Source organism: Macrobrachium nipponense, chromosome 27 (assembly GCF_015104395.2).
Source record: "Macrobrachium nipponense isolate FS-2020 chromosome 27, ASM1510439v2, whole genome shotgun sequence".
Taxonomy (NCBI): Eukaryota; Metazoa; Arthropoda; class Malacostraca; order Decapoda; family Palaemonidae; genus Macrobrachium; species Macrobrachium nipponense.
In genome coordinates, this window is record NC_087216.1 from 23,278,617 (window position 1) to 23,294,148 (window position 15,532).

General features: G+C 38.7%; 1 protein-coding gene across 1 annotated transcript in view; it reads right to left on the bottom strand.

Annotated features, from left to right (window-relative positions):
- Window positions 1-505: 505 nt before the first annotated feature.
- LOC135200921 (uncharacterized) overlaps window positions 506-15,532 on the bottom strand; it is a 48,214-nt gene continuing 33,187 nt past the window's right edge. Inside the window, exons 3-9 of the mRNA XM_064229687.1 lie at window positions 12,319-13,493; window positions 11,509-11,702; window positions 10,146-10,250; window positions 8,092-8,174; window positions 7,465-7,541; window positions 4,638-4,675; window positions 506-2,928 (exon numbers count right to left, since the gene is read on the bottom strand). Of these exons, the coding sequence (XP_064085757.1) occupies window positions 2,730-2,928; window positions 4,638-4,675; window positions 7,465-7,541; window positions 8,092-8,174; window positions 10,146-10,250; window positions 11,509-11,702; window positions 12,319-13,493 (1,871 nt within the window). The 3' untranslated portion in view covers window positions 506-2,729. The remainder of the gene's footprint in view (window positions 2,929-4,637; window positions 4,676-7,464; window positions 7,542-8,091; window positions 8,175-10,145; window positions 10,251-11,508; window positions 11,703-12,318; window positions 13,494-15,532) is intronic.

Here is a 15,532-nt window from a genome sequence, read left to right on the forward strand (position 1 = left end):
TATATTAATATACAGTGCGAAGACCTTGCGAGTTAGGAAATATAACTTTCTTACTCTTCTTGTATGTTCTTTCACGATTAAGAATGTCATCACTATCTGTCTTCAAGCAATGCATTTCCCAACTCCATTTTCTTCTACCCTTTCTGCACGAATGTAAACTTGCATAAATGTTTAGATTTGGAACAAATGAATGCTTTTACCTAAGACAGATTTGACCAGGGTATTCAGTAAGACAATTTACTTGATCATGATTATAACTTTCAAGAAATGTGCTCTTTGGTAGTTTTTAGTCAATGACTTAAAGCTTAATTCACCAAACTTCTACAGAAGAAGAAGGAGGAAGACATAAAAGAAAATGAGAAATGAATGACTTTTAAGGGGTAACTCAAATATTTTTTCAAACTGATATGCTATAGTATTTAGGTATATAGTTATTAGTCTTGCTTGACTTGTTATTTTCATATCAACTGTGGTCATTTGAGACAAGAAGTCTCAGTCTGTTTTTTTGCATTGGTTAAGTGGCCTCATGTCAGCAGACCCTCGTCCAAGTACGGTCCATACACGTATTTATTTGTTTATTTATTTTTATTTTTTAAATTAGTAGGCAGCTCAAGACAGCTTTTATGTAAAATTTTGTAGCTAATTGGCCTCTTCTTTTATTAGCTAATATTTTCGTTCATTTTATCTTAGGATTGGATAACTTTTCTGTTTGCTTTTTATTTATTTTTGTAATTTATTCAGGCTGAGCTAACCTTCGTACAGTGGAGGCATAAGATACTAACAAGAGACAAATTTGTCCTCGAAACAAGGAAAACAGAACAAAGAAAATAACAAAAACCTTATTTATTTCATATTCAGGGCAACCAGTAATCGAAGCACAAATCACTGAGGAAAATTTTTTTTTTTCCAAAATTTCTTTTCGCATATGATAAGTGTGCCACTGTTTATATCAGTACTAGATTCACATTGATAGTTGAGTGTTAGTTTTTATATTTAGCATATTTCTTCTTCTCGGGGCATTCATCTGTATTTGTAAACACATATGATAGATAGAACCGTACTAATGCATTTGTTTGTAAGGAAAACAAATCTTAATTTTTTGCTACAAACGTTTCAGCTGGCAAGGGCTGTTGTCCAAACATAACAGTAATAATAATAAAAAAAGATTCTGCATAATTTTCTTTCATTAACATGTATAAATTAGGTTGATTTCTATTGCGTCATGGTGATAATAAGTTTTTATTAAACAACCATATATTTGTAGGCGTCCATTTTCGAACTAGCGTGATCTGAACTATTTATAACACTTTCATTGCACATGAACTACTTCATACTCTACAGTTCTTCCAGGAACTCAGAATGTCAATTCTGGTCTAAACTTTGTCTTATATGACAGAACTTTGATTGAATTCCGGTTGAATTGTTCACTTTTCCAGCAAAATGTCACGGTTTCGATTCCAAGCGAGTCGAAACGGTTTAGGCCCGCCATGTTCGATTCTTTTGCGCCCCTGTCGACAAAGTCGTGAATTATTCAGCCTACATGGTAGTTAGTTCACTGAAGGGGCCACACCTGGGCTGGGAAACGCAGTAGGTAGCGTAAATGATGCCCACAAGCCAAGGCTATGTGAGATTTTTTATATTACACCTGTAGAATTCTTTTGAATGAACGAATCACTCGTTTACCTATCCTTGACGCTGCCACAGTTACTGAAAGCCTACAGAGTGCCTTCCTACGGGTTTCAAACCGTGTAATAATAGCTTAAAACACTCAGCACATCAGGATTTCAAGCGTTTTGAAACACACGCTGCTTGAAGCACTGCATTTTCTGCGTGAATAAGTTGACGCAAATGGCTGGATTTAATCTTTACAGTTTCAAATACTGAAGAGAAAAGGCAGGCACTACTCCAGCCCTGCATGCTCTGAATATGGCTTTTATTTATTATCTATTTATAAATTTATTTTCCAGCATCCCTCTTTTATCTTTTGCTGTGATAGAGAAAGTCTCTGGTCATGAGAGTTCTAGCATCACAAAAATAATACAGAGAAAGCTGCGCAGTGCCCAAACTATGCCCAAGTACTCGCAGCTTAATTTGGCATTGTATGGACCCAGTTTAAGCTTTCATGAATGTTCGGTCTTTGCTTTCCATTTTTGCATTTTCTGTACTTTATATCGACTGAAAATTGTATTGGGAGTCTTTGCATCTGATAGTGTCCACACTGCAGTAAAATATGTCATGAACACGCGTCGGCAACATATTGCCTATGTATTGCAAACAGTTTGAGGACAAGTCAACGAACGTGAATGGAGAATGAAGTACACTGGTTAGAATTACAAAAGAGTCATTGATTTGTATTCAGCTTGTTGGGGATGTGTTACACAAATTGCCGAAGTCTTTATGAAGCATTTGTTAGAACTGCCAAAAATTTGTAAACTTGTAATCAAGTTGTTTTGGAAGTGTGTTCCATAAGTCACCAACTTGTGTTCAACTTATTTGTGACATGTATTTCATAAGTCGGCAACTTGTGTTCAACTTGTTTGTGACATGTATTTCATAAGTTGGTAACTTGTGTTGACAACTTGTGTTCAACTTGTTTGTGACATGTATTTCACAAGTTGGCAATTTATGTTCAACTTGTTTGTGACATGTATTCCACAAGTTCCCAACATGCTTTCATGACATATCTAACTGTGACGTGGGCGCAATATTTGACACAATTCACAAGTTCATTAAATGACGTAGTTAACCCGCAGGCGGTTGAGCTGACGCCTCAGGTGGCTCAGCTGGTGCACCAGGGAAGCGGTGTGGGATAACGCCCTTCCTTCCCCCCCGCCGACGTGGTGCTTGGAGTTTGTGCCCTTGCTCGAGTCGCTGAGCTCGTCCAGGCACTTGCGAACTCCTGCGCAGACTCCAGAAACGTCGCTCACGCTGTTTGTGGGAGAGAGAAAGGATGAACGGACAAAGTTAGCGGTGTTTGCAAGCTCGTGTTGGAAAGCATACGCATATACTTCATAACTTCACACACACACACACACACAAATATATATATATATTATAGATATGATAGTATATATATATATATATATCTATATATATATATATATATATATATATATATATATATATATATATATATATATATATATATATATATATATATATATATAATATATATATATATAATAATTTATACAGAGAGAGAGAGAGAGACAGAGAGTTTCTATCAAGTCGAGATCATATAGTAGCTGAAAAGCTATAGATGCCCAGTGCAATTTATCCATTTAAACTGATTCATCGAATTTCATCAGCATTCTATCCCCTCACACGGACACCCTCAGTTAACAAGATATCAAAATCTGACCTCTAAAATGAGAAGGGGGAATGAATGACGTAAACATTCTCCTATACGTTGTCGTATGGAATATGAACACCATCATACCATTCCATACCATACCATACCATTATGCCATAAGAAGCGTAACCGATTTGGATCAACACAATACAGGTTTTCCACGTCCGGGAAACACGAAGTCTCCCAGCTGTGTACCCCTGGACAAGCGTGTTATCATAATCACTCTTTATGCTACTGTAGTATGGAGACGAGATTGGTGCGGAGGTACGGGAAAATTCGTTCGTGACTTCACAAAGCGTGGGAATGTGTCTGTTCATTTCAATTTCATCGGTCTTTCCAGTTTTAGTCAAATGGTGCAAAATGGGGAAGAATCATAATGAAAGGGGGAAAGAAATAATAATAATAATAATAATAATAATAATAATAATAATAATAATAATAATAATCAATAATAATAATAATAATAATATTTATTTATATATTATTATTATATGATTATATTAATTATTCAGAAGATGATCCCTATTGATATGGAACAGGCCCACAGAGGACATTGACTTAAAATTCAAGCTTCCAAATAATACGGCGTTCATTTGCAAGTAGTAACAGAAGGTAACAGGAAATAAAGAAAGAAGAGATCAGCTTTTAGAAACAAAAATAGTTTAGAAAGTGAATGATAAACGAATAAGTAAAAACGTTAGAAAAACCAAGAGAATAAGGAGATACGTAAACAAATATACGAAATACAGTGTCGTGTCATCTTCGCAGTAGCACAGCTCTACGTACGAGGGTCACGTGATCATTACGATGAGTGCTCAAGTAAATGGCTTCCCCAAATTCTTTTCGCTGTCAGGGTCGGCGCCTCCCTCCCCCCGGCTCCCAACCCCCCTTTTCTTTATCTTTTCCTTTGTACCAGACTTTTATACTTCTTTGTGTAAAAGACTTTTGTGTTCTTGAAGAATGCTAAACCACTGACGCCTTTGTGATTAAAATTTTATTTCTACTCTCTCTCTCTATCTCTCTCTCTCTCTCTCTCTCGTCTCTCTCTCTCTTTCTCTCTTTTTTATATATATATATATATATATATATATATATATATATTATATATATATATATATATATATATATATATATATATATGTATTAGAATCGATGTACATTGATGCTACAATGCAGTGAGATTAGTCAGTCTCTCTCTCTCTCTCTCTCTCTCTCTCTTCTCTTGTACGCCAACTGAGTTCCTTGAACTGGTCATAATATGTTGATGGGTCACAACGATACTTACGAAGGACTCGACGATCGTTTGTGGTCTCTCGGCTTTATCTGTCAAAAACAAAAACATTATTATTATTAATTATTTTATTATTATTATTTATTTATTATTGTTAGTTATTATTATTATTTATTATTATTATTATTATTTAAAAAAGTTTAAATGGGGAGTGAAAAGTAGTGAAGCAAGATAAAGTTAAAGAAGTTGGACATCCAAGAGGGGAGATTAGAGGAAGTTTAAAATAAATAAAGGAAAGCAGTGCAAGTAAAAACGGACCATACACTCCTGTATTGACTAGGGGATTGAGTGTTCCATTCCCCTGCTCTCTGCTGACGTCTCCTGAATTTTAGACGTATCGGTTTTATTTATTTATTATTCATTATTTGTTTATCACTTTTTCCCATAACCTGTCTCTCTCTGCAGGCCGAGTTCCCTTAGGAGCGCTCGTGCGTTTATAATCTGTCGACTCAGTTCATAAAGGTTTTCGGTTGAAGTTGTAAGGACAGAAAGAACAAAACGAAATATTCTCCTTCCAATTTTTTAAACGAAACTTGACCTAAACTTGATTGTATTACAGCAGAAATTGATATAGCTGCGAGAGTTTGCCCGTGCGGGGCATGTCAAGTGCACAAGCAATCTAAGTCACAGCTCACGAAATCCCTCTGTAGTATCTTGGAAAACTCCCACATGTCTGCATTCGGTATTATGTCCCGACAGAATACAAAGATTTAGTCTTTGGTATCATCTCTTATTAAACGGTCTCGGGATTTCCCGGTCGAGGCCTATATTTTACTGCGAAGCAACGAGCACCGAGATTTGTTGATATAAATTAATGCGGGAAATGTCATGGCATGCTGCATTTGTAATCCTCTTAGGATGACAAGGTTTGTCCGCTGTTTTATTTTCCTTCTGTCGTCAGACTCTGGTATTTTCCTTCCGCCTTGGTTTTACTCGATTTCTTACAACCTCCTTTCCTCCAGGAGGCTGTGGGCGTGTCACAGCCTTCGTAATTACCGTCTGCCCTTCTTCGTTTCCTTGTTTTCTCCGGGTTTGGGCTAGAAAAAGTCACGAGGCTGTCCAACCAGTTGGCCTTTGCTCTTAAGACATGGATTGGCTTGGTTCTCAGTTGTTTAGTTTTAAGATGACTCGCATTTCTCTGGAATTCCGAAGTTAATACACTTCTGAGTTTCTTAATAAATTACTTTCAGTTAAAATTCTGGCGTAGTGTAACCTGGTTTCAACATTCAACATGTATTTAATTGGTTAAATACAAAAATATATTCCGATGGACTTAAAGAGGAGAAAATCTCATCCAGGACGGTGGAAGGAGATCCACGTCACAGAAGCTACGTCACAGACTATAATTTTTATTATTATTATTTTTTCTTTAACATGATCGTTGCCCAGAACTTGGAATCGGAAAGGTCATGTGTAATTCCCGAGAATTTCCAGCTTGGGAATTGTGACTTACTTCTCGGCCATTTATAGTTAAACCGAAATAACTCAGAGGGAAATAATTATAGATATATATTGTCAAGCATTGAGTGATGGAAGAATGCATCAATTTATTAAAGATCATATCCGAAGACGAGGCCGGAACGTCAACATTAGGACGTGTTATTTATTTAGCGCGCGAATAAACAAGATTCTTAAGACCGAACTGCGCGACGGTTATAATAATTCGATTGTCATCCGCCGAGCAGTTTCGTGGGCGAATCTCCCGCCATAAATATCGTCTTGTAATCTCGAAATGAGAGCGCTATCTAACCTTTACCACCCCCCTTCGCCCCACCCCTTCTACACACACATACACAATCGGCCAGTGACGGTAAATGGGCGAATTGCAAAACTTATATACTTACGACGCCGTGATTTGCTCGTCGACATGTCGTGACATTTGGGTTAACGAAAAGTTGTTATTGTTGTTGTTGTTGTCGGTGTAGGGTCGGGGGAGGGTGTGGTGGGGATGCTGTTGGTAGGGTATGGTGGCGGGTTTCGTTCAGTAGGTATATAACTCCTTAACGCTTTGATGTGGCGTTCGAAAGAGCAGTCGCGTGAACGTCCCCCGTGCGGATTTTGATGTGGGAATGGGCTAATGACGGGCGAGGAAAGGAAAGAATAAGAGTGTCTAAGTATAAGGGAAGAATGTGAAGCAATCAAGGTAATAGGCGGGTTAAGAATAGGGTGGGAACAGAATGGGAGAACATAAAGAAATGCGGGGAAATTGAAAAAAGACTAAAATGGGAAAGGAGAATGGAAAAGGTGACATTACAGAATTAGATATATTGAACAGAGCGAGTAGGGTCAAGGATACGTCGAAAGCGAGACGAGGGAATTACAAGCAAACAAGAAGCTAAATTTGAAAGAAATATGAAACAACGAGAGAAACGAATATCAGCAAAATGCAAACTAACAAATAAAGCCGAGATAAAACAGTGAATAATATGAGGATGAGAGTAGTGTGAAGAAGTAGAAAATAAATGAGTAAATACCACGAAGGATATGTTAAAGATATTTTTATAATATTTGGACTGATATCAAACTGGTACAGGCAAAAATTAGCACTTAAATATAGGAAAATCCAGCAAGGACTTTCAATTATGGAGAAAAGAACCCAACAGAAGACGAAGAAACGCTTTTGTAAAGATAAAAAAGGAATTATTCAAAGAGGCTACAGAAGAATAGCGAAACAAAAGTAAGACGATATGTTGAATGAATAAATGGATAAGTAAACAACATGATAAGATGAAATGCGAAAAGCGCAATAAAAGGCAGCCAAGTAAATCTGGAAAACATTACTAACTTAATCGAAGAGAATAGGAGTTGATGCCACACTCACCTTTGCACGTGCCCTGGGCGTAAGGGTAGTGCCATCGATAGCGAAAGGTGCCTCGCAGACGGCGGGCAAAAATAAATCTGAAAATCGACAAGAAGAAGAAAGAGAAGAATTAGGAAGGCATGACAGAAAACTGGCGAAGAACCGACCCTTATTCCCAGACGGGTCATTGCTACGAGGATAAAATGCTAAAAGGTCTGTCTTACTTGCTGACACCTTGGAGAAATGTGCATTTAATAGATAAATAGATAAGTAAATAAATAAATATGTAAGTAAGTAAGTAAGTAAGTAAGTAAGTAAGTAATAAGTAAGTAAAGTAAGTTAAGTAAGTAAGTAAGTAAATAATTAAATGAATAAATAAATAAATAAATAAATAAAAAAATAAATAAATAAATAGATAAATAAATAAATAAATAAAAAATTAGACTGTAAAAAATAGAAAATAATGATTACACACACGTCAGTAAAGAAAAAAGTAAGAATTACACATAAACACATGAACAGGCAATTTAAAACGTTTAAAAAGTTTCATATTATAACAATATATTCGAACGCAAAAATTCACGAACCTAACTACAAAATATAGACTGTCAACTAGTACAAAAGCACTGATGAATATTCATCTGTTACCTGGATGCAAACTGTAATGCTGCTGTTGCCTCATTTGCATTTCTCTCGCTTCATCTCTCCAGGCTTCCAGCTCTTCGTCGCTCCTGGAACAAACAAAAAATTTCAATAAATACCTTTCGGTAAATTCTCTAAAGGGTACAGAAAAGACATTTTTTCAGTGAATTCTCTGGTGTGTCGGGTAGTAGATGAAAAAGGTGAGATAATATTGAATTTGGAATTTATTGTAGTACAGTATTAGGTAGAATATGGTAGATTTACCTTTTTTTTATTTAAAAGGGAGACATTTGTTCACTAAAAATAAAGGTCATGGGTCGTCAGTATCACCAAAGAGCAAGATTAACATTAGCTAAACTTGTTAAGAATTGTAGTCATCGGAGTCGAGGGCTTTTCTCCGCGGGGAATATTAGAATATTTCAGATGGAACCAGTAGCTTTCGGCTGTATTTTGAAACTAAAATCACCGAAATCAGTGATTTTTTAGCGAGCATTCTCAACTCCTTCCGTGGAAGTCTGGCATTTACAGTTCCCAAACCTGGAGCTAGTTATCAAAGTCTGGAATTTACAGTTCCTATCCTTGGAGCCAGTTATCCGTAATTTTTAAGTTCCTAACCCTGGAGCCAGCTATAAAAGTCTGGCATTTACAGCTCCTAAAACTGGAGCCAGTTATAAAAGTCTGGAATTTACAGTTCCTAAACCTGGAGCCAGGTATACGTAAAAGTTTGAAATATACAGTTTCCTAAACCTGGAGCCAGTTATAAAAGTCTGGAATGTAAAGTTCCTAAACCTGGAGCCAGTTATAAAAGTGTGGAACCTGCAGTTCCTAACCCTGGAGTCAGTTATAAAAGTCTGGAATTTACAGTTTCTATCCCTGGAGCAAGTTATCCGGAATTTTTAAGTTCCTAAACCTGGAGCTAATGAAAGTTTGAAATTTGCAGTTCGCAACCCTGGGGAAGTGGAGTTGAATAAGGTAAGAACCTGAAAGCCTGAGAAGGGTTGATGCATAGCTGAGATTGGCATAAGCTCAAAGACGGATCACTGTTATAAAATGGTTCAGTCATGTGGAGGGAATGAAAGTGACCAGCCTTCATTACAAAATTCTCGGAAGGGTGAAGATGTGGCAGGTGTTAGAATGATAGGGTCTAAATAATAATGAATTGGAAGATTGCATGCCAAGGAGGAGGGTGTCTGTGTGTGTGTGAACATAATATATAAAAAGCAGAGTATAAAAATAAATGCATAGAAATAAACTTAGCGATCCTCAACCCTTGAGGTATCAATTTATTCTACCCGGTCTTTAGTCATGATTCAAATAATTTCTTCCGCCTTCCGTAATTTTCCCTTTTACTTTCATCTGATAGGTATAAGTATTTAAGTATGATGGATCAGAGGAAACCATTACTTCTATTGATAAAAGAAAACAAAAAACAAAGAGTCCGGGGGAACTTAATGACCATAGATTTCCTCTTTAAACTTGTTATCCCGCAGTTGTTTGGGACTCGTTCGTCCATCACGGAACCGGGACTAAGAAACGCCTTAATCAGAGACCAATTACATCCTGCCTGTTTCCCGCCGTCATTTCATTCATAATAATTGACCTAAGACGTCAGGCGTACTCTGAGGGGCACTGTATTTAACAAGTCTGCTCACGGGAGAAAAGGAAAAAAGGTTGCAGTAGTATGAAGTACACTATAGGCAACCGAGTTACTGGTGAAGCAAGCCAGCCCAAGTCCGAATAAATAGGAAGGGTTGGAGTAAAGAAGGCGGGTTTATGAACAAGAGCCCGTGCTGGCATAACGCCAGTTTAATCATAAGAAAATAAAAGTCAAAAGAAGGGGCATCCGTGCGTAAAAAACACTCGTTAAAATCGGTTGTTTAAGATAAGAAACAGCTGCAGAAAGCTTTCTTTTTTCAAGACAATGACCCAGACTATGGGTGAAGATGAAGAGAAGAAGAAGAAGAAGTAGGAAGCTTTTTTTTTTCTCTTAAGAAATGACCCAGACTATGGATGAAGATGAGGAGAAGAAGAAAGTCTTTGAGATAAACAAACTCACTCACTTTAGTCTCTGTCTCGCTACCATTTCTCTCGTTGCTGCGAGTTTCTCTCTCTGCCTCCGGCGTTCTTCCCTGGCTCTCCTGTGGACTTCGCTGACCGTCACCAGCCTGCAATGAAGTCATGAGTCATGAAGGCTGACGGCGCTACGCTCGCTAATTTTATAGCGGAAGCGAAACAGGCCCTTATGAATCTTTCAAATTGAAGTTTTGTCACAATGCTATGTAAGCCTAGAGTGGAACGGTTAATAAACGAACTCGTGTATGAATCAAATTGGGAATCGTTGTGGCGAAAGAGCTTATGTTTGAGTCATTAGCTACTAATACTGATGGCAATTGATGCACAAGTTTGCCTAAAGAGAAACAGCAGCGAAACACTATGTACGTGAATCATTACTTTTGAATTTTGCCAAATTAGTGGAACCACAATAAGACAGCCCGTGTGTAAATTTGTATTTCTGTTTTAAAAAAAATTCTTTTAGCAATTTAACGTTAATTCTTCACGTTTGAAAATTCATTGAAACCGACAGGACTTCAAAAGCAATGCAGATGGTTTATTTTTTGTTTTAGTTGAACTTCCATGTCACGAGTCCCCACACGAAGTACTGGCTACACCCACAGTAATCATTACATTGCACCGTTTCGTGATTGTTTATTTCCCTCTAGGATAGTTTCTTCCATAACTGATACCTCCTATGGGATTGAGCCCTCCCCATCATTCCCCATTTTCTTGCTTTCTTCTGGCTTGGGCTAGAAAAGTGGATTTCTTTAATTGTTCCATCGCATTAAAAATATCGTTTATCAGTGTAACAGGTATTTCAGTATGTCTGGAATCTCTCATCAACTGCACTGTTCTGTAAAACGATTTTTGTTTATTTCAATGAGATTTTTGCCTATCATGAGATATAATCCATCTTAGGTCAGATAGTTTAATAATACTGTTTGGGAAAGTTCTGTTATCTTGTTCACTCTGCTTAAAAACTTTTGGTTATTATATATCAAACAATTATTCAATAAAATGAGTCGTTTATAATAGACACGAACATGTTTATTCTGACACAGAAACATTTTAGTTCTATATGCAAGTTTATTTTCAAGGTTTATGGTTTGGTTAAGATTCGAAATGATCATATATATATATTATATATATATATATATATATAATTATATAATATATATATATATATATATATATATATATATATATATATGCATGTTTATTTGTTACTTAATAGCATGTGAGAATAAATGCAGCTAAGGCCACAGCAAAAATAAAAGAAGTAACAAATGCGTTCGTGTTATGCCAACACACTTTCAAGGTACCTGTGGCCTTCGCTGAAATCATAATGTATGCATAAACACTCCATACTTAGGTTTCTGTACATCCCTGCCGTTCATCCTTGTCGCCATTCCCTGTTTACTCTTTCGAAGTCCGTCTAAGCCCGTCCTTCTAGCCAGGGGCCTTCTGTATCTTTTCCCGGAGCAGCCCCCGCCTCGCAGATCGTGAGGGCTCGGCAGCTGTAGGCTGACGATGGGTAAGGGCAGCACAGTCTCGGCGCTCATCTGCCGGAGGTGAAGGAGAGTTAGAGATATCAGGGCTCTGCTTAAAGTTGTTCAGACTTTCAGGGTTGGTGTGTGCTTTGGCAAATGTTGGATGTAAAATTAATCTGTATAGTTTGGTAATACTTTGGCAGAGGTTGATGATATAAAATCTTGGCATATAGAACTGATTGTTACATTTTGACTAATTTCGGTGCTACGTAGACTAGTTGAAGCCGTTCAGTTTTGTGAAATTGGTCCGTAAGTTTTGACACCTTGCTACCTAGGTGATGTCCAGTGTTGACTTTTAAACTGACTGATGATTTTGACCAAGGCTGATACTTTGTAGACTAGCAGAAGCGATGCAGACATGTGTGGAATTGACCTGTATATTTTGACAATACTTTGGCATAGGTTAGTAATACAACATCTTGTTAGGTCTAAACTGAATTGTGGATTTAAAAAAAAAAATAACAAAGATGAAGGGTACTGGGTCTTGACCTTGTCTCAGTTTTTAAGCATAAAAAAAAATCTTAGAAGCTACTATCCTTTGGAGACAGGGTCTAGAAGGATCATGTCCCGCTGGTTTAGGAAACTGTTTAATGGACGACATCCTACTCTGGGAAAGGCGATATCCTACCTGTCTGTGGCACTCCTTCTCCTTATCCCCCACAGGCTCGCTGTGAGGTCGTCGATATCCTTCTCCGATGTCGCCCTCCAAACTCTCGAGGTCGTCCTCAATTTCAATGTTGTCCTTCTGGAGGCGTAAGTGGAGGCTTCTCCGATGAGCGGCGGCGCTCTGTCTCCCTTGAGGGTCGTTTAACATCATGCACTGGTGAAGGTAAAACTGACCTTGACCTCCCGTCATGCTGTTGAGAAGTCTTTGCTTAATGGCTTCGTCGGGCAGTTTGTTAATGACCTTCAATTTGTCTTTGGATAGTGGAGACGAGTTCTTAAAACAGTCGCAGGTCCAGGAGGGACAGTTCTCGTCCTTGAAGGGGCACTCGTCCTCGAGGCTTTGCTCAGCCGTCAAGTCGTATTGGGGTCTCCTGGGAAATTCGATGTTTGGCGTCAGAAGGCAAGGCGAACTGGGACTGGGGGGTCTGCCCAGAGTGTCCCGACCGCTGTCCAGGGCTTCTCTGAAGTTCAAGTGGTCTGATGTTTCTCTCCCATCCTTAATGGCTATTTGGAGGCTGTTTGGGGACGCGGAAAGGTAGCGCATGCTAGAAGCTGCGCTAGTGGAGGAGCTCCTATATGGGCGTTGGCGCTTGTAATGACCTTCGCTGCCTGCCATCTCGTCTGTGGTTTCTGACATTGCAGCCATTTCCTCTTCATGTTCACTGTCACTCTCCCACATCTTATTCTCTTTTCCATCGTCTTCTCTTCCTTCGTCTTCTTCTTCTTCTTCTTCTTCTTCATCTTCTTCTACCTGTTCTTCTTCTTCTTCCCTGCGTATTTCAACCCCAGGGACGACTTTGACCTCGTCGACGTTTTCGCTCGGCTGACTCCGCTGCCCGAAATTTCTCCTTCTCAGATGACTGGCGTAGCTCGATCTCCTCCGCATGTGATTTCCCTGAGAAGGAGTCTCCCCCCTCCCCTCTTCCTCCTCCTCCTCCTCATCCTCATCTCCTCCCTCCTCTTTCGCCTTCCTCCGAGGTGCAGACGAGGAGCTCGTCGTAGGAGGTTTCTCTCCCTTCGGACACTTGCTCTTCAGAAAGCTCAAAATGGCTCTCGTGCCGCCGTTGATGACGTCACGTGGCGGGAAGCTCAGAGGGTTGTCGCTTACCTGCAAGGTGGTTATTTCCGTCAGCGTTCCTGTGAACGAAAGGAGAATAATATCTTCGGGTGAATGTAGAGTTCAAAGAGAGAGAGAGAGAGAGAGAGAGAGAGAGAGAGAGAGAGAGAGAGAGAGAGAGAGAGAGAGATTTTTAACAAGTGGGTAGATAAGTTCTCAGGACAGATGAACAAATTAATCTCTGATAATCTTTTATATGATGATAATAGCAGACTGTGGGCATTCAGGGTTCATTTTGACCAATTGCCGCTGATACCAGACGGCTAAATCGTGTGGCAAGCTTCAAAACTACTTTCATCTTGACTTGGGACCTTTATGATTAACCAATTCTTTAATATTCTGCAAAAACATCTTCGCAGCATCTCACTTGCTTGAGTTGAGTACCCACTGAAAATTCACCTAAGTTTTGTGAGTATGAATAGTATAAAGACCAAAGTTACAGAAACGTAACTGATAATCCTCAAGACAATCCTCTGCAGGGGAAGAAAGAGATATAAAGACGAAGAAGACAAGGAGAAATGGTAAAAATAGTAGGCAATTGGCTCAAACCTACACACAGACGTCTCTGCGACTGACCATTTGAGAATCGTATAAAAGCTATTAAATCTGAAGCATGACAAAGGTACAACGGGACCCGGAAGACCAGAGAATATCGAGTCTTCGACCTGTATATCAAATGACCCACCCCCGAAAAAAAATGAAAAAAACATTTAATTAGCTTGCGCTATCATAACATACACCAATTTCTTCGACCAGCTCCAGTGCCTTGTTATAACCATAAAGCGAAAACCGCGCTGAGGATGAGGAGACGCAGACCTCCAATCTGGGCTCCTGAAGGTCGCATTATGCAGCGCGAACAAACGGCATAATGACCCTTACGAACGTATAAAATCTCGGATCATAAGGAGCACAACGAGAATCAATTTCTTTCGCGGATGATTTGTTGACAAACAAGAGATTTTTCCCTCGAGGTCGTTTACGATCGTTTTACCCCAGTGGGTCTCTGGGGGTCTTTACCTCGTGGGATGGGGTAGGGGCGTAATTTCGTCGTGGAGGACGCAGCTAAGTGGACTTCTAATGCTCAATTACGGCCATTTTGCCATTATCTCTTCTCGTTATTTCCATATTTTTTCTTTCCTTTTTTCCACATAATCGGCGACTCGGAATAGCCTGAGGGAGTAATGAGGAAATTGAGAAATGAGATGCATGAGATACTACGAACAAAATTGTTTTTATTATGAAATATTTGTAAGAAATAACTTATGTTTATGAGGCTAGATTCCTTGCAGCATCGATAAACTTTATGATCTGTCAGGATGTTCCCCATTGTAACACAAAATGTCATTCATGTCGACAACTTACCGCACACATGTCACAAAGTTGTCAAATACACGTCTACGACTTCTAGGTTGCCCTAAACACTGACTGCTTCGTATGGTTAACCAGCACATGCCATAGATTCTTGAGCCGCTCAATGTCGTCGATTTGTTTTCAACAGTTTTATGATATGTCTGAGATAAGTAGATGACTTGTGTCGGTGACACGTTTTCCTGTAGTGCCGACACACCCTTTGTTATTCGTACGATGCAGAATCACTTCCGCAAAACTGAAAGAACTGACTGATTTTGATTGCGTTAATGTCTTGCTTAATTGATTGGAGTACCTGTGATTACTTCAGGGTATTCCAGCTGTCTTACACTTGTGGGTGACAATGTAACCAATTTCTTTCAAGCCACGCCCATTGCCAAAGCCCATGTACTATGGCTTCCCATAGTCTTGGATTTTGGTGTCTCTGTTGAAGAAACAAATCAGAACTTCATCTTTTCATAATTTTATTTTGTTTATCGTCATCCTAAATAGAATATTGTTACTTTCTCAAATTCAATTATATTCTAAAGTTCCTTGCATAATTGTCAGTGCTGCGTCTTATAGATTTGTTAAAGCATCGTATCGACAAATTGTTATGGCTTTAATCGTTAGAATCTTTAAAGTCCCAGTGTTGCAAACAGGCGAGAATTTTCATTTTTACGATTCAGTAAATATAAGAAACGTTATTCAC